The 24,113-nt window shown below is 55.0% G+C and overlaps 1 protein-coding gene across 1 annotated transcript in view; it reads left to right on the top strand.

Moving 5' to 3' along the window:
* The first annotated feature begins 3,246 nt into the window (after nucleotides 1-3,246).
* Nucleotides 3,247-24,113, top strand: part of MROH2A (maestro heat like repeat family member 2A) — a 54,777-nt gene continuing 33,910 nt past the window's right edge. The window contains exons 1-18 of the mRNA XM_075530137.1: nucleotides 3,247-3,328; nucleotides 3,448-3,629; nucleotides 6,852-6,983; nucleotides 7,166-7,328; nucleotides 10,369-10,467; nucleotides 11,785-11,936; nucleotides 12,930-13,073; nucleotides 13,692-13,784; nucleotides 13,867-13,945; nucleotides 14,031-14,144; nucleotides 15,779-15,855; nucleotides 17,016-17,135; nucleotides 18,203-18,313; nucleotides 20,229-20,373; nucleotides 20,982-21,022; nucleotides 21,526-21,667; nucleotides 22,478-22,530; nucleotides 23,402-23,509. Of these exons, the coding sequence (XP_075386252.1) occupies nucleotides 3,247-3,328; nucleotides 3,448-3,629; nucleotides 6,852-6,983; nucleotides 7,166-7,328; nucleotides 10,369-10,467; nucleotides 11,785-11,936; nucleotides 12,930-13,073; nucleotides 13,692-13,784; nucleotides 13,867-13,945; nucleotides 14,031-14,144; nucleotides 15,779-15,855; nucleotides 17,016-17,135; nucleotides 18,203-18,313; nucleotides 20,229-20,373; nucleotides 20,982-21,022; nucleotides 21,526-21,667; nucleotides 22,478-22,530; nucleotides 23,402-23,509 (2,037 nt within the window). The remainder of the gene's footprint in view (nucleotides 3,329-3,447; nucleotides 3,630-6,851; nucleotides 6,984-7,165; nucleotides 7,329-10,368; nucleotides 10,468-11,784; nucleotides 11,937-12,929; nucleotides 13,074-13,691; nucleotides 13,785-13,866; nucleotides 13,946-14,030; nucleotides 14,145-15,778; nucleotides 15,856-17,015; nucleotides 17,136-18,202; nucleotides 18,314-20,228; nucleotides 20,374-20,981; nucleotides 21,023-21,525; nucleotides 21,668-22,477; nucleotides 22,531-23,401; nucleotides 23,510-24,113) is intronic.

Raw genomic sequence — 24,113 nt, 5'->3', positions numbered from 1 at the left:
ATTGGGCCTCCTCATGCGTACTCCCTCAATACAATATCACCTTGCCCAGCTACACGGTCATTCCATGATACCCACCTTCCCGACATGATTGCTAAAGACAGATGTGTGCATAAGCAAATGTGGTGAAAAAAGCTGATGGTGGCCAGCTATCAAAAGATATAGCGTCTGGGTTCTTAAAGGATTGAAGGCAAACAAGCGGCTATCTAGCTCAGAAGCAACAAAGCCCACAGAGAAGAAGCACACAAGCCTAAGTGAACACGAGGTGTTGAAGGGATCAGGTAGCAGACACCAAAGAACAAAAACCATCATTGTGTGATCACCTTCCCCACATAAACGCTGAAGACAAATGTGTGCATAAGTAACTGTGGTGAAGAAGACTGATGGTGCCCGGCTATTGAGAGACATAGGGTCTGGGGACTTAAAGGCTTGAAAGTAAACAAGCAGCCATCTAACCCAGAAGCAACAAAGTCCACATGGAAGCAGCACACCCACATGTGTGATCATGAAGGGCCGAGGGGACCAGGTTTCAAGCACCAAAGGCAGGGGGAAAATCATATCATCGTGAATGAGGGGAGTGCATGATGGGGACCCAATGCCCATCTGTAGACAACAGGACACCCCTTGCAGAGGGGTAGTGGAGAGGAGATGAGTCACTCAGGGTTCAATGTAGCAATAATGAAACTCACAACCTTCCTCTGGTTCTTAAACGCTTCCTCCCCTCCAACTATCATGATCCCAATTGTACCTTGCAAACCTGGTTAGACTAGAGGATGATCCCAATTGTATCTTGCAAACATGCTTAGACCAGAGGATGCACAGCAGTATAGTGGGATCTGGAAACACAGGGAATCTAGGACAGATGAACCCCTCAGGACCAATGGTGAGAGTAGCAATACCGGGAAGGAAGGGGGTGTAGAAAGAGGGAACCAGTCACGGGGATCTACATATAACCTCCTCTCTGGGGGATGGACAACAGGAAAGTGGGTGAAGGGAGATGTGGGGCAGTGTAAGATAAGATAAAATAATAATTTATAAATTATTAAGGGTTCATGAGGGAGGGGGTAGTGGGGAGGGAGGGGGAGGGAAAAAAAGGAAAATGAGCTGATTCCAGGAACCCAAGTGGAAGACAAATTTTGAGTATGATGAGGGCAACGAATGTATAAGGGTGCTTTACTCCATTGATGTATGTATGGATTGTGATAAGAGTTATATGACCCCCAGTGAAATGATTTATATATATATATATATATAATTAAAAATGATCCAAAAGGAGGAACAAATGATGTTACATTTTAACCGAAGGACATCTGCACCAATTCATTTCCCAATGCGCTCTGCCTGGTAACACGGCTATTCACATGCTTGGTCAAAGGTCAGAGGGGATTCCCCAGATGCTTAATGCATGTGGGGGCCCTGCAAGTAGAGCTTAGGCCTTCACTGTCACTCATAGCCTTCTGAAAACTGGGTGCTCAGATTTTAAGCTCAAATATGGTTCTCTCCTCTGGGCTTGGATTTCCTTCTTGACAATCCTTGGCTCGCACAGGCTAATATACTTCTGCAGTGTGACCTTAGCCGATGCCTAACTGACATGACTGTGGCGTCAGCCGCTTTGGACTCAGGGAAATGGCCCTTACCCTGACACCTGTCTTTGAGGTCCCTTGTGTCCCCAAGATTCTGCTGGTAGGAGCTCAGTTCTCTTTCCTGTCGGTCATCCAGTCCCGAGGAGTGGTCTCATCTTCCTTGGTCCACTATCCCCTCCCCTCCTCTCCAGCTGCCCCGACCACACCCTCTCCCTATCCTGGGCTACTTGATGGGCCCACCCAGGGGACTTGGTTGTGAGCTCCTAGCGCTTTCCTTCCCCATACTCCCTCGCGCCCAGGCGGACAGTGCAATCCGAACAGCTCCATAGCACAGAGTCCATACATACCTCAACTCAATGGGCTGGGAGTGTCAGGGAGGCAGTTGGTTCTCAAAGTTCCAAGAGCCTGGGACCTAACGGTGATGGTTCTAAGCAAGCCTCCTCCCAACCCTCGGGAGACCAGTTCCTCATCTGGGTGAAGACTGAGCAGCCGACTGTCTGCTTCCCTGAGAGCAGTTCCTGCCTCTGTCTGTCCACCCTCCCTCTGATGTGGATTTGGTGGAGAACCACGTTTTCTCTTGCGGTATTTTTTCCCCTTCTACACAGAAAAGGACTCTGAAGGAGGTCAGTGTTGAAGGCCCAGAGTAGGTTTGTGATGAATTCCTGGGAGAGAAATGGAACAGGGTGATGAAAACCCCAGGGAAGGGTTTTTGGGGTGAAGGGACTTGGGTGAGGAAGAGAAAGGATGTGGGAGTCGCGAATCCCTCATCTGGACTCCGGTGCTGGTGCCTGTCAGCCCTGAAGATGCTCCTGACGTGAGGGAGCCTCTTAGAAGGGGACTGTGAGCTGTTGGGCTGAGTTGTTCTTGGGTGAAGGAGCCCCGGTGATGAAAGGTCAGCAGTTCAAAGCCACCGGATGCTCCTCGGAAGAAAGACAAGAGTTACTACTCCCTTAAAGAGTTACAGTCTTGGACACTCACAAGGGCATTTCTATTCTGTCCTATAAAGATCACCATGAGTTGACTTGATGGCAGTGGCTTTTTGGGGGGTGGGGGGGAGGGAGGGTGGTGGTTAGAGATGAGGGAGAGCACTTCTTAACCAAGTCTGTCAATTGTAGCAACTCACCACACACATAGCATCATAAAGCAATGCACGTCTATGATCTTGCAGTTCTGGGCATGGGAGCTTCCACGGCTGTGATCCAGGTATTGGCCCGGCTGTGTTAGGTTCTGGAATCTGGGGTGCTTTTCCAGGTTCAGGGAGTCGTTGGCAGAATTCAGGGCCTGGTTGCGTAAGTGAGGCCTGCAGTGCATGGAGATGATCCACAGTTCCTAGTTATAGGACTGAGGGCCCGGCACCCAGAGACCACCCGCAGTTCATTGCCCTCTCCCAGGGTAGCCTACTTGGTGGCTTTATTCTTTTCAAAGCCAGCAGGAGGCTCTTGCTCTGGCCTCCTCCGAGGGAGTCTTAAATCTGAAAACCCAATGGTGAGGGTGACATCTGATCACCTTTGCCTCGTTGTGTTGCTTCAGCCTGAGTTACAGACTCTACCTGTGCTGGAGGTGAGACATTCAGAGAAGAGCACGGCCCCCGGGGGGCCCTCGCAGGGAGTGTTTACCCCACCATGTAGTTCACCAACCTTGTTTCTCTCAAGAGCTTGCGGCAGAGATGGCAGAAGCAGCAGTGGACTCCAATGAGGATGTGTCCGAGGAGACCGAGGACCAGGACTTTCTTGAACAAGTGGATGTGGGTAAGGGGGTGTGGTGTATGTGCTGAAGGTGAAGCTGTTGGTGGAGGAGAGATTGGGGGTGCGGGACCATCTCCTCTGAGGGCCATCTGGACACCACACCTGTGCTATCTTCATTTCAGAGACTTTCCAACAAGTCACGAACCTCCTGAACATCATGGAGAGCGAGTCGGCCAAGACTGACGCCGCATGGGTGGGCCCGGACATGCGCAAGGCACTGGCCTCAGTGATCATCACAGAGAAGGCCAACAGCAAACCCTCTGTGGTGATGAACGCTCTCATCCGCTGCCTGCAGGTGCCAGAGGTAGGGCTTCTTGGTCCCCGACCCTCCTCGAAGCTCAGTCACCCATCACTCAGCAGTTACCAGCCAGGGCCAGACACTAGAACCCAGAAGGGCAAGACAGGAGTTTTCCTCCTCGATCCCAAACCCCAATCTGGATCGTTGACCAGACAGTTGACGCCGACTCCTGGTGACACCATGAGTGTCAGAGTAGATCTGTGCTCCGTCAGGTTCTCTTTCCTGTTTGCAGCATAATTTTGGTTCAGAGTTTGGCTCATGTTGGCTGTTGTTGAGGAGACACCTGCTGGATGGGTTCCCCCTGTTCAGTGTACGGTCACATCACCAACAACATTGCTTCCATCCTTCAGGTGCTGCCAGCATTCTCCCCCTCTCTTTGAAAATCATGCTTCTTCCCTTAACCAAAACGCATCCACACCCAAGTTGCTTAGCGAATCTTTCCAGTTGCCTTGGTCAGTTTGATCCTCAGAACTAGCGAGAGTTTGTAGGAGGCCACCATGTGCAAGGCAGGCTTTTATCCCTAACAGTTTTATTGGCGTGGGATCCACATGCCACACCATTTGATAGTTCCCTCCCATCCAGAAGAGTTGTCTGCTCATCACCACCGTTGGTTTTAGAACATTTCCCTCGTGCTGTACTCATCTAATCCCCCCACTCCACCACCAAGGAACAATTAACCCAGTTCCTAGTTCTATAGATTTACTCCTCCTGGGTTTCCCATACAGCAAAACATTGATAGGAAAACAGCAGCAATGACATGGTAAGACAGATAAAAACCTCAGTCAAAGAGAAAGTGGAAAATATTGAAAACTGGAACAAATTTAAAAATGATCAGAAGGGAGTTTGACTGATATTTTAACTAAATTTGAAGCTAACTTTGAACTTAACTGTGTCTGTAATCATCCATGTTCCCATGCACGCTGCATGATAGCAAGGTTGTGCACACGCCTGCTCTGTGGTCAGAGAGCACTCCCCGGAGGCTGCCTCCAGGGGTGTTGCTACCCCTTCTTTTAAAAACAAAGACAACTTTAAAATGGGTCCAAAGGAGCTCAGACAATAAGATAGTACATTGTAACTTAACTATGAGGGCAGACCTTTTTTGATATTAGTTAATCTAACCTATTATTTGGCTTTACAACTTTCTTAATGCTGCGACCCTTTAATACAGTTCCTCGTGTTGTGGTGAGCCCCCAACCATAAAATTATTTTTGTTGCTACTTCATCACTGTCATTTTGCTACTGTTGTGAATCAGGCGACCCCTGTGAAAGGTCATTTGACCCTCCAAAGGGGTCGTGACCGACAGGTTGAGATCCGCTGCTTTAAGAAGATGGCGGGGATAGTTTTCATGTAAGGTGTAAGGATTGTCAAAGGGCAATCGTGTCCTCCAGGGCGCCACGGGGTTATCGTGGACGTCAGTCTCCTGGCCTTTCTTTCTTGGCACTCCTGGGTGCACTCAAACCTCTGCCTTTGTGTTGGCATCAAGCGTGCCGACCTCAGCTAACAACCCAGCGGGCTGGTCAAATCAGGATCTCTGGTGGGGGTGGAGTTTGGGACTTTCAGGGGTTGGAAAAGATTCCCCAAATGCTGACACAGTGGGCTGGTCAGCCAATGTGTTAGTCTGGGTACTTTAGAGAAACAAATCCACAGAAACGCATGTATAAGAGAGAGTTTTATATAAAGGTTAAGTGCGTATCAAGAAAACACCCCAACTCAGTGCTTCCCAAGCCCACAAGTCCAACATGAACCCATTAACCCATATGTCCAACACCAATCCACAAAGTCCTCCTCCATCTCACAAAAAAGATACAATGATGCCGACTGCAGAAGGAAAACCGAGTCAGAGAATGTGTAAGCATCTCAGTGCTGGCAGGGGTCTCCAGCACCCAGGGCTGCATCGGAGTAGGTCCATCGGAGTAGGCTTCTCAGGGATGTCTTGCAGGAAGTGAGCTTTGCCAGCTGAAGCAGGGAACTGGTTAAGGCAGTTGTACCCTGGTCCGATCATCTCAAAGCAAGAGACCCGAGAACTCGAAAGGCAAGGCTCACCGAGCCATTTAACCCTCCGCCCTTCAATTAACTCCTTAAGTGTTTATTGGCCAGGTTGACACCATAAACTAACTACCTCAGCCATCATCCCAGAGCCCATGAGCTTAGTTACAAAGATGCTGAGCAAGAACCCCCCTGGCGTGCTGGAGGGCCCATGGCATACCAGATGCAGAGACAGCATGGAACAAGGCAGGGGTGGCTGGCCAGCGGGGAGACTGCAGATGGTGTGTGGTGCTAGGGTAGAGGGCGTTGAAGGGCGTGATGGAGAAAGGTAGCCTGAGATTGTGGGGGACCTTGTCTGCAGGGGCAGCAGTAGGACCAGCGACGCTCACATTTCAGGTCCATTGGAAGCACCTGCAGGGCACGTCAAACACAGACTCCTGGGTTCCACCCCAGGGGTTCAGATGCACTAGGTTCACGATGGGGCCTGAGAACCAGCATTTCCAATCATTTCCCAGGAGATACTTTTGCTGCTGGTGTGTGGATTGCACTTGGAGAGCCTCTGGATTCCGGACCATCCTTTAGCCTTTTGTGCAGGGGTGGAGGGGTCCCTGGATGGTGCAAATGATTAGTGTATTAGGCAGCTAATCAAAAGGTTGGTAGTTCAAGTCCACCGAGAGGTGTCCCGGAAGAAAGTCCTGGATAACTGCTTTGGAAGAAGTCAGTCTGTGGAAACCCGGTGGCGCACAGATCCATTCTGATACACTAGGGTCCAGGGGTTTTCGTAAGGATCCAAGACAAGGAAATCAAGACTGAGGCTCACTCTGCAGACGTTTACCTGGTCAAACCTGTACATGTGGATGGGTTCCCTTTTCTGAGATTCCGCGTTGGCTGAGGTGGCTGGGCCCTCAGGAAGTTATTTTCCTGACCACCCTGGGGTGGGTGGGGGGCAGGCCACGTTCCTGCCTGATGTGAAGTCCACGCTTGCTCCTTACAAGCGGCCCGTCGTGCCCCATTGCATGAGCATCATCCCCAAGAAGATGATGTTGCGCGGGTACAGCCTTGGTAACACCCTGGACTTGTCCAGTCGTATCCTCAGAGGGGAGAGGAGGTGGGAGGGAGAAGGTGATGAGCATGCCCCTCGGTGGACTTGTGGTGCTGGGGCGGGGCGGGGTGGGGCGGGGCCCATCCCCAAGCCCGCTGGCTCTGTCAGGGATCTTTTCACCCACCACGTTGTTTCCCAGACTTCCACCCAGCGCAAGGTCAACATCTACAACATCCTGCAGGAGATCATCCAGCAGGAAGGGGAGCTGGAGGAGCAGTGTGTCCAGAGGCTGGTCGGCATTGCCTCCAAGGAGATGAGGGAGGCTCCGGAGGTAGCAGAACCCTGGACTCTATTGGTTCCCTCCTCTGCTGGTCCAAGGGCTGGACCTTTGGACATGGCCGGGGCTGTTGGGTGTTCCTGAGCGCAGGGCAGCCCAGCACAGGTTGGGGAAGGTTTTCAGGAAGGCCCCCAGATAACGGTGGCACCTCACACCTCTCTACCACCTTCCTGCAGGTGGAAGGTTACGTGAGGGCCGAGGTGGCCAGCGACACCCTGGTGGCTCTATCCAGAAACCACTTCAGCTTGGTCATGTATGAGCTGCAGCACCACCTCAAGCCCCTCAACCTCTCTGATGAGTTTGTCATCGTCACCTTGGCCAAGCTGGCCAACGGCAATGGTAGGAGTCTCTCCGTGGTCCGCATGCTCCAGACACCAGCTCATCCAAATGCTCCCACAGAGCCCCTGCCCCTTGGTGTTTCTGCCCCTCCCTTTCCAGCTCTCTGTCCTCATCTTACTCTGCCACCCTCTCAATGTGAACACTCTGCCTCTCTTTGTGCTTCTGCAATTCTCTCTTAATGTGTCTCGCTCCATCTCCCCTACTTACCCCCTGCCGTCTCCATATCTCTGTCTCTGCTTCTCTCTCTTTCACGTATCTGCCATCGACCTTCACAAACATAGACTGAATGCTTGTTCGAGGCAAGGCCTTGTGGTGGGTGCTGGGCTGCCTCTCACAAGGGTGCATCAACAAGTCAAGCAGTAAGTTGACAGTGATGAGAGGATGCCTCTGAGGGAAGCAGACCAGGCTGGAGGAGGAGCCTCATCTAAGGTCCCCCTTTGGAAAACTGCCCGGGGCGCTGGGAGGATGAGGAAATTCCTCATTCTGGCAACATCATGAGCAAAGATGCTGGGGCAGAAAGCCAGCGTGGTTTCACCGTGGCTGTCGCTAGAGTGGGGAGAGGAGACTGGGTGTCAAATAAGATTGGCACTGGGCCCTTCCAAAGGGCGATGGGAAGCTCCTGAAGGAACGTAAACTGAAAAGCCAATGGATTGGATTCAGGCTCCGGGAAGACCCTCGAGGCTGTATGTGAACGGAGGACGGACAGGTGCGAAACAGGAGAAGGGCACATCTGGTGAGGGATGCCTGCCCGGGAGACAGGATGGCGCCCAACTCAACAGAGCGTGCTGATGAGATGCCTGAGGGAAGAGGAGGGAGGGACGGGGAAATGCTGGGGATGCTCAGATCCTGGGTGGTGGCCAGGGACATGTGGCAACAAGGTCCTTCCCGCACCATTTTCCCGTCTCTGGATCCCAAAGTCTATACCAGAAAGAGTATGACTCCCGCTTTGGGTGGAAGTAACTGGGGGCTGTGATCAGTGTCCATGTCCTGTGGTCAACCGTTGGAGGGGAGTGTTTGGGATGAAAGGAGACTCTGGCTTTGGATGCATCAAGTTTGAATTGCCTATGACGTAGTGTGGTGGTGCAGTGGGTTCAGCATGGGGCTGACAGATCCGTGGCTCCAAACCCCACAACAGAAAGGTGGGTCTGTCTGCTCCTATAAAGAGCTGCAGTCTTGGAGACCCTCTGTGTGGTCTCTTGGGTTTGTGGGGTTGTGTTTCTGTGCCAGGCTTAAGGCGCTGTGGTGGCGCAGTGGTTAGCAGAAAGGTCGGTGGTTTGAAGCCACCTGCTGCTCTGCGGGAGGTGATGAGGCTGTTGGGTTCCCCTCAAGGTGACAGCCTTGGAAACCTTCCAGAGCCTGCCCTCTTCGGTCACTGTGCGTCAGCATCCATTCCACCGACAACCGTGGGTCAATGTGCTAAGTCTGAACTGCTCCTGAGAGGTTTCAGTGGAGATGTTGAAGGTGGGGTAGGGGTGGGGGATTGGTTCATGGTTCCAGGGTCAAGAGGACAGGACTGGGTTTGGTATTGTTTGAGGTGTCCTCAACAAGTACGGGGGTGTTGAAAGTTATTCAAAAGCTTTAGGGTAGAAGGTGCTGGGCTACCACTGCCCATTGCTCTGAATGGGATCCCATTAGAAGGTCCTGGATTTAGTGGGAGGAAAATGTGGAATCACTCAAAATCCTAAACAAACACAAAATAGCCCCTGCTGGTTGGATAGAGACTGGTAGAAACCCTGAGATTATAGGTCTTTGTCACCCCTCAGGTCTGGGAATGAACTCACCCTTGTAGATCCATTTTCAACCAAACCACAGTCAGGTCCACAAGAGGAACCTTAACACTCCCAAGACATCATCTGAGCTCAGGGGGGCAGCACTGAACCACGGACAGCGTTCCGAAGGGCTAGGAAAGGAGGAGGAGTGGAGACAGGAAGCCCAGGGAGAAAGTTGGATAAAGGACAGGCCGCTGAGGGGATTGCAATGATTGACATGAACCAAAATGGGTATGAGTTGTCGAATGGAAAATTGATGTGCTCTGTAAGCCTTCACCCACTTGGCAACACGAATCCTGAAGAAGAAGAAGAAGAAGAAGAAGAAGAAGAAGAAGAAGAAGAAGAAGAAGAAGAAGAAGGAGGAGGAGGAGGAGGAGGAGGAGGAGGAGGAGGAGGAGGAGGAGGAGGAGGAGGAGGAGGAGGAGGAGGAGGAGAGCAAAGCCTTAGGGTTGTCACCCTTAAGGAATGAACGTAGTGAAAGAGGACAGGGGAACAAGGACCCAGCCCAGGGGAGACCCAACACTTGATTTAGGAGGAAGGTGGGAATGGGGGTAGGAGAAAGGTTTGGCCAAGGTAGTGTCTGGTACCTGGGAGGAGGAGGGTAAGTCCAGGGTGTGAGTGGCCAGCTGCGTCCAGTTCTGCTGAGCAGCCAGTAAGAAGAGGCTAAAGAAGGTTGTTGGTGAGGACGAATTTCATGGTGGGATGAATATTTGGACACAGTGGGCATGAGAGAGATTGGAGGAGTGGAAGTGATCTGTATTTCCAACTCTGTCTCTGTCTCAAGCTCAAGCTCTATGGCAGTGGTTCTCAACCTTCCTAATGCTGTGGCCCTTTCATACGGTTCCTCATATTGTGGTGACGCCCCAACCATAACATTATTTTTGTTGCTACTTCATTGCTGTCATTTTGCTACTGTATGAATCAGACAACCCCTGTGAAAGGGTTGTCCAACCCCCAACACTCATGGGGTACCCTGGTAGTGTTGGGCTGTTAATCTCAAGATCAGTAGTTCAAAACCCCCAGCTGTCCTGTGGGAGAGAGAGGCAAGGCTCTGTCGACTCTCGAGAAGAGTCACAGTCCTGGAAACTTGCAGGGGCTGTTCTACCCTGTCCTATAGTGACTCTAGGGTCACTATGAGCTGGCACAGACCCGATGTCAGGGAGTTTGGTTATATGGAAACTTGGGAAAGGGAGGAGATATGAGGGGCTCATGGATGGGGTCATGATGGGTCGTAGGGTCCCCTCCAACTGATCCCTTCCGACTTCCTGCAGTGTTCGAGTTCATGCCATACATGGGCATCACCCTGGCTACCATCTTCACGATGCTGAGGCTGGCCAATGAGGCCAAGATGCGCCAGGTGATCTGTGGGGGTGCGTGTCCTGCAGGGCCCTGGGCGGACTTGGGGCAGGAAGCAGGTGCAGGGGCCCTGCTTGGGACAGTGCTCCTGGTCTCCAGCCGCAGCTCCATCTTGGGGAGCTGGGCGGGCACCTTTCAGAGAGCAGGGCTAGAGGAGATCGGGGTCCCTGTGGCCCTGGAACTTGGCCTGCAGGTACATATTCTAGGAGATTTGAGGAAGGAGTCCAGGAGAGTGAGTCAGGCGTGTGTGTGTGTGTGTGTGTGTGTGTGTGTGTGTGTGTGTGTGTGTGTGAAACACCCATCAAGGGCTCGACCCAGTAGCACTGTGGGCTAAGGGCTACGCTACTAACTGCAAGGTCAGCAGTTCAACCCTACCAGCCACTCCTCAGGTGAGAGATGAGGCTGCCTGCTCCCGTACAGATTTACAGTACTCTCAGAAACCTCAGAGGGCAGTTCTACTCTGCCCCATAGGCTCAGGATGAGTCAGACACAGCTCGGGTTTGGGGTGCTGCAGCAGCTCCCATGCTCAGCTGTCCACCCAGAGGAACCTGGGAAGAAAAGCCCGGCAGTCTACTGCCCCCAAACTCACCCCTGAAAACCCCGTGGGGTCCCGTCCTGCCACACATGGGGTTGCCGGGGGGTCGATGTTGGCTCAATGGGATCTGGTTCCGTGCTGTTTATGGATGCGCTGGTGGCCCAGTGGTAGGATTTTCCCTTCCATGAGGGAAACTCAGGTTCGATCTCTGGGCAAGGCCACTGCCCATCTGTTGCTCTGATGCTGGGCAGGTTACAGCTGAGCTTCCCGACTAAGACAGGCAGGAAGGAGGTGGATTGCCATGGAAAATCCCACTGACCACACGGGTTCCATGCACAATCCAGCATGGGAGACTGGGGAATTTTTCCTTTCACAGTGTGTGTGTGGAGAGGGAGGAGAGGGGGTTTCACTCTGGATCAGGGCCAACTCAATGTTGCAGTTCACAGCCACCTGGATTTGAATCTGGTCACCATGCCTAGGGCCTGACCACTTCATGTGTTGGGGGGCTTAAAAAAGAACAACTAAACCATATGACTGAGGGACGAGGACCAAGTGTGTCTGTCCCATGCAGTGTGGGTGCAGAGCCACAATCCTGGCCCCAGTCCTGGGTCAATACCTCCGGGGCGTCCTGAGCCTCCTCCCCGGTAGTGGGGTGTGTGGGTGGGGTGTGGGAGGGCAGAGAGGAGGGGTGTTCTCCAGCTGGGTGTTGGTGGTGGGAGCCCCTGCCTGGGAGGGGAGGAGGGGGCTTCCTCCCTCTGTAGCCAACACCCCTTATGTCCCCCCGCCCCCTGGGCAGCCATGGAGACCTTCTGCGAGACAGTGCAGTTCTACCTGAAGCACCTGGAGGACAGTGTGTACCCCGTGATGACCGAGGAGCAGTTTGCCCTGAAGCTGTTCCCCATGTACCGCTACTTTGTGACCGTGTGGCTGAGGAACGACAATGCTGAGGTGAGAGGCAGCCCTTGTTAGGGGCCTCTCATGGGGCTCCCCAGACCCCCGTGCCTGACTGGCCCGAGGGGCAGGGAGGATTCCATTCTGGGCGGCCCCTGAGTGACCATGATGATAAAGCAGAGAGGGGCTTGCCTTTGTGACCTCTGAGACGCAACGCCCAGCCCCCTGCTGTTACAAATGGGGAAACCGAGGCACACTGCCCACGTCTCCAGGGGCTGCAGTAGCACAATGCTGCGAAAGGTGTGGGTGCCAACAGTGAGAGCATGTCGTCTCGGGTTGGAGGCTGGAACTCTGGGCACAGGCAGGAGGCAGGGGCCCCTCCTTGTCCCCTGGCACCCCACCCCCACCCCCAGGTGCTGCAGCATGGGGCATTCAGCAGGTTCCTTGGCTTGTGGGTGGGGCCTCTCCTGCCTGCTCCCTGCAGTGTGACCCTGCTTCTGAGTCTGTCCCTCTCATTCCTGGGCACACTCAGAGGGGTGAGTGTGGAGGGCAACCCGACCAGCTCCCTGGTGGCACAGGGTGCGAAACCTTGCTCCCCGTCTTGGCCCCACGTGCCGCTCCGCTCCTCGGGAGAGAGATGTGGCACCCACTTCCTTGCAGGTTCAGCCTGGGAAGCTCGGTGGGAGCAGTGGACTCTGGTGGCAGTGGCTTGAGGACAGCAGGCGGGGCTAGATCCTTTTTCTCTTTCTTTGTGCTCCGAGATAACCTTGTTGCACAGAGCCAAGAGAGCCACCAAGAACCGGCTTCCCACCAGGGTCGTGCTTATGAGCACAGGGTCTTGAGAGACGTGGATCACCCATAGCCCAGAGAGGTTAGGCCCTGGCTCCAGGTCCCCTGGATAAGAGGTGAAAGAGCTGGGGGCCCACCTGCTGGGCCCCAGGCAGGGCTCACCTCTACACCCCAGTCTCTTCCTGTCATGTCGGCTTGGCTGAGCTCAGTGGGCTATCGGAGGGTCTGGGAAGACGAGGCCGAGGCCCCATCTCCTGGCAGGTCAAGCTGGGGGTCATCAAGTCCCTGAAGCCCATGCTGAACCTCCTGCTTCCCAGTGATGACCTCCGGGAGCAGGTCTATGACTACATTCCGCTGCTGCTGGCTGAGTACCAGGGCAGCCTGGAGGCTCTCTTCATCACCCAGGTGAGCAGGATGCCCAGGTAAGCAGTCCACTCAGGCCAGGGGCCACCAGGGTGAGCAAGGCCACCAGGTGAGTGGATCCATCCAATGACGGGGTACCCAGTGGGGCCACCAGGTGAGCAGAGTCACCTTTCTGCGCTCAGGACCCTGGACTGCCTCCTCTGAGCTCCGGGTCCAGCTTTGGAGATTCAGTGCTCCCCAGTTCCCAGGGCTGGTGTCTTCTGGGTGGCCAGTGGGCATCGCCGGGTGGGGCTATAGGCTGTGGCATTGACAGGTGTGGGGGCTGAGACCATGGAGGCCCTGGTGAAGTGCCCTGGGTTCAGGTTGCTGGAAGTGCAAGGCCAGAGTGATGTGCCCAACACAGGACTCACCTGCAGATGAGTCAGTGGGGTTTGCAGCCCAGGTGAGCAGGAGAAGACACTGGGGAGGGTCTTGAATGCCTTACCTTGTGGCCTTCAAGGTTTCTCAGCTTTCCCATCAGCCAGCATGGGGCCTGGAGTCTGCATCTGTCCCGGGGCAGGGGGTGGGGGGCACCAGTGTGGGGCCACCTGGTCAGCAGGGCCAGTATCTTGGCCCCAGGGGTTGGGCGGGGGCCTGCCAGCACCGGTCCACTCATTTCAGGTCCTGAGGCAGATTCTGGAGGTGGCCGTCATCACCAGCACCCCAGTGCCACAAATGCAGCTGCACACCCTCTTCACGGAGCTGCACATGCAGGTGAGCTGGGCACTGGGATGACAGCAGTCCCACGGGCCCTCTGTGGGCAGCAGGCTCACCCCTCCGGCACATCTGTCCCCAGGTGTGTACCAAGGCCCCAGCCCAGCAGCAGTACAGCAGCCAGAACCTGACGGAAATCGTGCACTGCTTCATAGCTCTGGGTGAGACTATCTAAAGGGGAGGTGCCCCCACAGGGAGGGGCTCCTGTCCTCTGCAGGCATGATAAGTACGGTCCTCTCCCCACAGCCCGCTCCTACCCCAAGGAGCTGATGAAGTTCTTCCTCAGCCAAATGGAGACGAGCAAGGAGGCCACCCGCGTGGGTACCCTGAGCCTCATCCGAGCGGTCGTGAGCGCAGACGGTAAGCCCATCGGGCGGCTGGGGGAGGCTCTCATCCCCGCATGGGCTGGGCTGCACGCCCCCCCTCTTGTGTGCACATTGCTTAGATGGGCCCGTGCACCGTGGTTACAGGCCTTAGGCTGCTAACAGCAAGGTCAGCAGTTCTAATCCACCAGTCAGTCCCTCGCTGTCTGGAAGAAAGAGGAGTTTTTTGTCCCATAAAGATTTGCAGCCTCAGAAAACCCACAGGGGCAGTTCTACTCTGTCCTATAGGGTTGCAGCGAGTCAGCATCGACTTGATGGCAGTGGCATTGACATTGACCGCCACCAGTTCTTACCTGCTCCATGTATTCTATACTTGGCCATTGAGACCCCCAGCCCGCCCACCCCACCTCCCAAGAAAAATCCTCTCCTAACTCCTTTCAGCTGAGACTGAATTTCAAGCTGTTAGCCCAGATCCTGGCACCAACTGACACAACTAAACCAAGACTGACTGTAAGGCCCAATTGTAACTTGTAGGGGAGACCTGGTGACTCAATGGTTAAGCACCCAGCTGCTATCCAAAAGGCTCATGGTTCAAACCCATGCAGTGACTCTAAGGCCCCGATGCCCGGTTCCCATTGCTGCCGACTCATAGTGACCCTACAGGACAGGGTGGGTCTGTCTGCCCCCTTGGGTTTCTGAGACTGAACATCTTTAGGGGGGTAGAAAGCCTCGTCTTCCTCTCGCCAAGCAGCTGATGGTTTCGAACTGCTCTGACCTTGCAGTTAGCAGCCCAACTTGGTCAGTGTGGCCCACGAATGATACTAGCAACGTTCAAATGGCCCTGGGCAGAAAGCCCGCTGCACACCTCTGGCTGAGGACCTCACTCTAACCCATCCGCTCAGGGCCCCTCCAGGGTCTTCTTCACCAGGGGTCTCCCTGCCTTCCCAAACCTCCACTCCTTCCATGGTGGGTTCCGTGACAAGCTCATACACCCCGTGCCACGCCCCGATCCGCCATCGTCCCTTTCCTGTAGGTGGCCAAGGAAAGGGAGGCACAGTAGTAGAGTGGATCTCACCAGGGCGCACCGTTGGGACGTGGTAGAGCCTGGACTGGAACCCCAGGCTGCCCCAGAGGGTCCCCCCCTCTGCATGGCTGGGCCTGGCAGCCTCCCTGTGCCACAGTGGGCCCAGAGTGTGTTCCCAGCTTCAGGGTGATTGTAGGCAGGTGCCCTGCCCTCAAGGGCAGTCCCACCCTTCTCCCAAGACCCTCCCTCAAAGCCATGGCCAAGGGAGTGTGACCTAAAAGCAAGCCTACCTGTGTCGCCCTGGGGACACGACAGTGGCAGGTCTGTGAGGGGCGAGGTGGGAACTTGGCCAGGTGATCCAGCGAGAAGTGCCCCTGAGCTTAAGGGGCAGAGGAGCAGGAAGAAGGCTGAGGCCTGAGGCCTGAGAGACTCCCTGTACTGGAGGCAGTGGCGGTGGTGGCAGTAGGGGTGGTGGGAGGGAGGTAGGGCAGGGGGGGCTTGTCATCTGAGGTCTCACTGAGCCTCTACTTCTAGAGGGAGTTGGCGGGCAGGTGGGTCGGAGGAGGCCACCTCAGCTGCACTGCCTCTCCTGGACCCTGTCCTCTAAGTCCTGACCCTGGCAGCCCACGTGGGTCTTCCTCCTGCAGAGCCCAAGATGAGCCTGAGGACCATCCACCTGGCCATCAGGGTGGTCAAGAACACCCTCTCTGACACCAGGTCCAAGGTAACAGGACAGGGACAGAGATAAGGGGGCAGGTCTGACATCAGCTTCCCTGGGGTGAGGGACCCCCCCCCCCCCAGCTGGCCTCCTCAAGCCAACACCTTCTGCTGGCGTGCCTTGAACACAACCTTTGTCAGTGAGCCAGTGCCCAGGCATACAATTTGGTGATAACAACGGCATGCCTTGCTTTGCCCAATCCTGACCCAGCGTCCCTGAAGCTGAAGTGGGTGGCAGGAAGCTTGGCTTCCCAGTCCCACGGCCGAGGGCTGTGGCTTTCGCTCCAGAGACCCCCACATTCGTGGGGAACTAGAAGGGGTAGGATGATGAACTTCTGGTAGCCCCTTGGGCAGCAGGGAGGCCCAGGGAACCCAAGATGCAGCTTCAGCCACAGCTGCTCTGCTTGGTGGCATAGGATGCTTAAGGCTGCATTTCATTTGGGAAAGCAACCAGATGAGGCAACTCTTGCCTTCAAGCCATGGTCACAAGTCACTCTCTCAGGCTGCACTGGGGCTGGGACAGCTTGGGGTGCCGCCGTAGCTCTGGGCTGTGAGGGGTGTGTGTGGGGTGGTTGTGACTATGGATCCAGGGACAGGGAAGTGGAGGAATTCTGGGAGAATGTGGGCCTGAGGATTTAGTCAGTGAGAGGAAGAGTGAGCGGGCTTGCTCTGGACCGGAACCAGACAGGCGCCGTGGCCAGGGACCCCAGGGTGGAAGGCATTCTTTCCCACCAACCAACTCAATTCAATGGCTGAACTCAATGACATTGAGTCAAAACGGACTCCCAGTGCCCTATAGGGCAGGGTACAGCAGCCCCTGTGGGTTTCCAAGACTGTAGGTCTTTACAGGAGTAGAAAGCCCCATCTTTCTCCAAATAAGTGGTTGGTGGTTTCAAACTGCTGACCTTGAAGATGCCCAATTGTGCCACTACTATGCCACCAGGGCTTCAGTCTCTCCCCCTGACCCCATGCCAAAGATCCTGTGTCTTGGGTTCAGATGAGACTCCTGGGTTGGGGTGCTATAGGGAAGGGGCCCTGTGGATGACACGGGGGCTGGGGGTGGGTAGAGTAAGCACGTCTGGCCCAGAAGGTCCCCAAGTCGCAGTTGCCTCCCATCCTAAAAGTTCACGCTCAAACCCACTATCCTCCCACGTCCTGCCCACTCAGGTGAGGATGGCCATTCTCCGCATCATCGGCCAGTTGGCACTGTCTGGCTACCAGGACAGGATCAAAGGCTGGGGGCTGAAGTACGTGTCCGTACAGTTGACCTTGTCCACCTATAAGCTGGTGAGTGACCCCAGCAGGCAGACCGGACTCCGCCTTTGAGTGACAGTTCTCCAAGCAGCGTGGTTTCTCTGTCGCTGCCTGCCCCCTGAACCCCATCCCTGGGCAGATGCTGCCCTTGGACTCTCCTGTGATGATTACCCCAAGGCGTTCACATTGCCCTGGTGCTGTCACGAGTTGAACCCTCAGGATGGGTTCCGTTCCAGGCTGGGAGGGCGGCTCAGGGGACACAGTCTCCAGGGGCCTGCCTGCTCTGTGTGATCAGCAGGCCTGGTCCTGTTACGGTTTTTGAGTTCTGTTCCATCTTTCTTTCTTTCTCCCCTCTCTTGCTGGGACAATCTAATGGGATCCTTTTAGAGCAGTTGGCAGTGGCAGGCAGGCACCATCTAGTTCTTCTGGTCTCAGGGCCGAGGAGGGTGAGGTTAGCACAATCCCTGAGTTCTCTGGACAGTTTGTGAGCGAAGCAATAGATTCACTCAGCCACTCATGGCCGCTCCAGACCCCAGTCGCTACTCACCAGAGTAGGAGCAGCTGAACTTTGGGCATGGTTCCCACCATCAGTGGGGGACCACCGGGCAGCACCCCTACCCTGGAGCTCCTAGGCATATGCATCGTATGCATCTGTGATGCAGGGACCCAGACACACCGCAGGCTGGCAGGGGAATGTCTGCATAGCCATAGGGCTTGCTCAGTGCCAGAGTGACCAGTATAGTGAGCAGAGTATGGTGAGCCCACAGGACACTCTAGAACTGCACCCCGTGGGTTTCTGAGCCTGGAACTCTTCACAGGAGCACACAGCCTCCTCTCTCTCCCACAGAGCGACTGGTGATTTTGAACGGCCGACCTCCCGCTCGAGGTCATCAAGCCAATGCATATCCCAGGAATCTAAAATTCATGATAGAGGCACGCCTGACCTTGAGCCTCTCAGAGAGCACCCCCCACCCACCCCCCACACACATATATGCCTGGGTAGCAAGCCCCGTGGGAGTCAGGCGACCATACTCAGGGCTACAGGAAACCCCAGCCCCATTCACATCCCACACCTGGGGGCCCTCGGGACTGCCTTCTAGACAAACCGCCGGGAGAGCTTTTATCAGAGGGACCTGGAGGAGAAGATGGTCCACAAAGTCACCATGGACACCGTGAGGATCATCACCTCCTCGGTCAGCGGGATGACCAATGTGAGTGAGTCCCCCAACCCCACCCCTCCACGCGCATGAGCCTCCCTGCTGGGCTCAGCTCCTGCCTGCCCTGTGCCAGCCAGGACGAGGAGGGACGCTACCATGCCCAGGTGCCCATTGCCACCGCTGTCGCTTCTTCCGCCCCCATGCTTGGGGTGGTTGGGGCAGCCTGAGCGTCTTCCTCTGGTAACTGCCTGAGCCCTCACCCTTCAAGACCCAGCGCCATAGCTGGACCGCCTTGAAGGGCACTTGCTCCTGGTCTCTGGCAGTGCCAGGCACACAGTCGACTCTGATGTGCCTTGAGATGATGTGTTCCCTGAGAGGTGCCCACCGCCTTACCGCGTGTCCTGCCCACTCTGTGTGGGGAGCGGGCTCAAGAAAAAGTCTTGGGCTGGTCAGTGGCACAGATAGTCAGTTAAGTCCCTGTCAGGCCAAAGCCACCAGGACGTCCACCGAAGGAGGCGGAATATTAGGAAGCCCAGGGGATCTGTAGGCTACAGAGAAAACCGACGGTGGGCTTGGGATTGTAGTGCACAGAGTCACAGCAATAGGATAGGAAAAGCTTACAAAGACAGCATCACGGAGGCTCACTCAGTCACTCACTCAGTCACTCAGTCACTCAGTCACTCGGTCACTCAGTCAGTCACTCAGTCAGTCACTCAGTCACTCACTCACTCAGTCACTCACTCACTCACTCACTCAGTCACTCACTCACTCACTCACTCACTCACTCACTCACTCACTCACTCACTCACTCACTCACTTACTCACTGACATCACATGGTGCCAGCTCACAGGAGGAAGGAACCGTGGCCCATTCGGCGAGGCCTTGGGCTCCATCGCCTCCGGTGCACATGCAGTGAGAATGGTACAATGTGCCACAGCGGTAAGACCGGGCACACATTCAACACCACCACCGAGGAGAGATTAACAGTCTATTTGGTGAGGTCTGATGCGCGTCATATGGGGGCTGCTTGCCTTAATTACACAAGCGGTGATGAAAATAACAGCACAGGGTCACTGTGGGTTGGAATCGACTTGATGGCAGTGAGTTTGGTCTTTGGAGTTTGGTCTTTGGAGTGACAGTCCTCTGGGCATCTACCCATCCCAAGTAAGGAACTAGGGACGCTGCAGGCACAATCTCATCCAATTATTACGAGGCAGCTTCCTCCTTTTAGAGGAGGAAGCTCATGCTCAGAGGAATATTCATTTTCTTGAGGCCCCACAGCTGATGAACGGGGGAGCCAGGTTGAAACCCTCCTTCCAGGTCAGCACCCTGCCTCCTGAGGGGGTGGGGGACTCAGGAGCAGGGGGATGCTAGTCCTGCTGGCTGGAGCAGGTCCAGCAAGGGCATTTGTTAGTTGGTAGAACTGAGGCCTCACCCCCAACTCTTAGGGGGTGAGAGGGAGGAGACTGGTGGGGGAGGCAGGATTAGCTGGGTCTGCTCCATGGCCATCAAGAGAGAGCCGTGGAGAAGAGGAGAGTGAGGGGAGGGAGATGCCACTCACTGAAGGTGAAGGGCCAGTAGTACAGACCCAAGGTCACCGGCAAACATGGAAAGGCTGCCTGCCTAGTGTATGCTTTGAGAGGACGTGGAGACCGAGGGAGGACCTTGCATTAGAGGACGTGAGTCGTGCGGTGGGAGGGCAGTAGGGACAGAGGGGCTGGACCCAGGATTTGCCAGGCTTGACAGAGACCAGTGGGAGCTGTCCCATGCCATCTCAGGGTTGGTGGTGCATATGTACCCTGGAACAGACCAGGGTTGGCAGTGTAGCCAGTCCTCCAGAGCCAAGGAGATGCATGGACAGCTCTGCAAGGCCAGACTCTGCACGGAGCCTGGTGGCTCCCCTGCAGTGACCATGGGGCAATGTCCCTGGCTAATCCTGGGCTCCTGTCTCCCCACCGCTCTCCCCAGGAGTTTTGGGTCAGGCTCCTCTGCTACATCATGGAGACAGACTACACGGAGGCCCTGACCCCCATCTGCATCAGCCTGACCAACCTGGCCGAACGTCAGCTCCACAAGGACGTGGGGACCAACTCGGCCAGCCACAGCAGGCATGGTGGGCAGCTCCCTGCCCAGCTGGCTGCTGGAGCAGCCAATGGACTGCCTCCAACCTTATGAGCCTTTCTCTGCATGAGCCCCATGCAGGGGCTGAGCCCCATTGTACTCCACCCCCTTTCCCTTATACACACACACACCCCTGAAACGTGGCCCCCTTCCCTGCCCCCACCAACACACACACACACACACCTGAAACTTGGCAGCAGGCATGACTCCTCCTTTGTCCATTTGCCCCAACTCCCAAGATGCCCCAGTAAGGAGGCAGGGGGTGGGAGGGAAGAGAGGGTGTAGGAGGCAGGGGGTGGGAGGGAAGAGAGGGTGTTGTCATCTCAGAAGAGCATTGTCCTGAAAACGCTGGTGTCCTCCGACATGGTGAAGCTCAGAGAACAAACAGCACCTTCTAAACCCAACCCGTGAATGCGATGTCATTTCTTCCCAAGAGAATCAATTACAGTGATGTCCTTTATGGGAGATTCCCCGGGACAGACCCACCTTCCACCCTGGGGGACGATGGGGGTCCTGGTGGGGGAGGGGTCTCCCTGCAGGATACAGCCCCCTTGGAACTATGGGGTCGTGTTCTGGAGGTGTCTCTCCTCCTCTCTGCAGTGGATCTGCCTGCTCCCCAGAAACTTCTGGCCCGGCTCCTGGTGAGTGGTTCTCATTGGATGTCGCCCCTCCCCACCACCATGCTCTCTGGTCCCTGTGTGAGCGCTCCCAGAGGAGGAGGGGCCAGGGCCAGCGAGGGATCTGAACACTTACTTGGCAGGACCGAGCTGTCTGGCTCTCTATCACCCTTCCTGGGTGTTTGTGGCGGGGGTAGTGTCCTCCGCTAGCTGGGGAAGGAGGACCCCAATGACTTGTTATGGATTGGGTTCAGTCCTTGTCCCTATGTCTGCACACTCACACTGGCCGTAGATGTGAATGCTTGTTCCCGTGCATCGGGGGAAAAGAGGGGCCCAGAGTCCTGCTTTTCTGCCTTTTTCTTCTATGGAGGGGGGGGGGCATGCTCTGTCCTTGGGGATTCCTGGAAGTCTATTTGAAAAGCTCTCATCTGCCCAATGCCTCCCTTTACAAGTGAGTACAGTGAGGATCCAACTCAAGGAGTGAGGCTCCCAGGCAGGGCCTCACCTGGGCCTCTGTGCCCCTCCAGGTGCTGATGTCATCCCCCTACAAGGGCGAGGGGCGAGGGATCGCCATGCTCAACCTCCTGCGGACCCTGAGCCAGAGCATTGCCCCCTCCATGGCTGACATGTGGGAGCTGGAAATCCCACTGCTGGTCCAGTACCTGGAAGGTGAGGCACCCTTAGTGCGACCAAGCCAAAGGTCCATGCGGCGCTGGCCACCCCTCCACACCCATCATCCATTCCCCAGCAACCCTCCACTCCATTTCAACTGTCTCAATACCAACCACCCACTCTATGCCAGCCATCTCCTCCATGCTAACCATCTAGTGCGTGTCAATGATCCAATCAACATCGCCCACCCACTGCATGCCAGCCACCCCTTCCATGCCCTTCATCCATTTCCCATCAACCCTCCACTTCATTTGAACTATCTCCTCAACATCAAATGCCAGCCACTCCCAACATCCACGCCAACCACCCATGCCATTTCAACTGTCCCCTCAACACAAACCATACACTCCAGGCAACCATCCGCTGCCCATCGACTATCCCCTTCATGCCCACCCTCCACTCGATGCCAACCATGCCCTTCCCTTTCAACAATCCACTCAACACGAATCATCTTCCTATCAACCATCTCCTCCATCCCAAACACCCCTTCCCTGCCAACTGTCCACTCAGTATCCACCATCTCCTACGTATCAACCACTCACTCCACATCAACTACTCAAATTCCTATAAGCCAGCCACTCTAGATCAACTGTCTCTCCTACACCCCTGTGCAGGAGCTGAGGTTCAGGTGGACCCACAGAGCCTGAGTTGGCCTTAGGGACTGGCCAAGCAGGTGGGGATGGTGGGAAGGGGAATGTCATGTAGGGTGGACCCATCTGTGGGGGACCTCAGATGCCAGGCCAGGAAGGTGAGTTGGAAGAGAAAGAGAAGCCGGAGAAAGCAGGGGTGGTGCTTCTCTTTCTGTAGAACACACGGAGTTCACTTGGAATCAGAAGACCTGGGAAGACAAGCTGATTCAGGTAAGGAGCTGATTGTGGCTGCTGAGGAAAGGGGCAAGGGCAGATGGGCGCCTGGTGGAGCTGGCATGTGAGGTTAGGAGAAATTAAAGGATATGCTGTCCTATTGGAGCTCTGGGGCACAGTGCTTACACACTGGGCTGCTAACACATGGTCAACAGTTTGAAACCACCAGCCACTCCGTGAGAGAAAGATGAGGTGTTCCAATCCCATAAAGAGTTAGTCTTGCTCCGGATAAGGCAAGATATGACAAAATAACAATCTGTGGATTATTAAGGGCTCATGAGGGAGGGGGGACCGGGGAGGGAGGGGGAAAAAAAAGAGGACCTGATGCAGAGGGCTTAAGTGGAGAGCAAATGCTTTGAGAGTGATTGGGCAAAGAATGTACGGATGTGCTTTATACAATTGATGTATGTATATGTGTGGATTGTGATAAGAGTTGTATGAGCCCCTAATAAAATGTAAAAAAAGAAGAAAAAAAAAGAGTTAGTCTTGGCAACCCATAGGGGGAAGTTCTCGTCCTATAGAGTCTCCCTGTGAGTAGAAATCGGCCCAATGGCAGCGAGTTTGGGTTTTTGGAATTCTCTCAGATAAGACTGATGTGTCCATAGCAGCATCTGTCAGCAGAGAGGACTGGGAGCAGTTTCCATCCCAGAGAAACGAGTAGTCGAGGAAGCAATGGACAGCCGGCACCCCTCCCTCCACCCCCCACAGCCACAGGAGCCCCCCGACCCCCAGAACACAGATCAAGGATCGGGCTTTGTGGAGTAGAGATCTAGAGGTTGGGGAGGGGCCCATGGAAGGCAAACAGCTACTCAAAACCACACAGTGTCCCAGTGTCATTTCTGCCCTCCTCCTCCCCGCCGCCCCCCAGTTTCTGAGAAACTCCCTCAAGAAGACCCGGGGGTCCGGCTGGAGCCTGCGCCTGAGCAAGGAGCTGAACAACCAGATTGAGAGCTTTGACAGCCCCTCCCTGGAGAAGGTTAGTCCCTGCAGGTGGGCGGGGTGGACTCCAGTGAAAGGCAATGAGGAGGGTCCCATGATGTGTACCTGTGGACAGAGTCCTGGGGGAGAGGCAGGTGGTTTCCTGTTTTGTCTTCTAACACGTTGATACCTACCTGGAGGCACTGTGGGTTCCCTGTTGGGCTGCTGACCTCAAAGTCAATGGTTCGCAACCACCAGCTACTTCTCAGGAGATAGACGAGGCTTTCTACTCCCATAGAGTGATAGACTTGGAAACCCAGAGAGGCAGTTCTACCTTGTTCACATAATCTGGTGTCAACTTGAGACTATTAAGAGTGAAGTGGTGAAGTTTAGCTTGTCAATCAGGGCACAGCTTGATGACCTCATTTGGAGGTACTATGGAGCCAGAGCCACCCTCTCTGACTCATCTTCCTGCTGACAAGCCATGTGGAGACCCCTGATGGAGTCAGAGCCCTGGAGCTGGAGGAGCCACGTGGAGACCCCTGTCAGCGCGCTTCCACCACCACTGGATCCACAAGACTTTCCACACACTGGCCTGTGATCTTGAATTCAGCGTCATTGCACGTCTCAAGAGGGATTTATAGACTGGTATCGGACATATA

Source organism: Tenrec ecaudatus, chromosome 13 (genome assembly GCF_050624435.1).
Source record: "Tenrec ecaudatus isolate mTenEca1 chromosome 13, mTenEca1.hap1, whole genome shotgun sequence".
Taxonomy (NCBI): Eukaryota; Metazoa; Chordata; class Mammalia; order Afrosoricida; family Tenrecidae; genus Tenrec; species Tenrec ecaudatus.
Note: the sequence above shows the minus strand (reverse complement) of the source record. Positions and strands in the feature narration are given on the sequence as shown.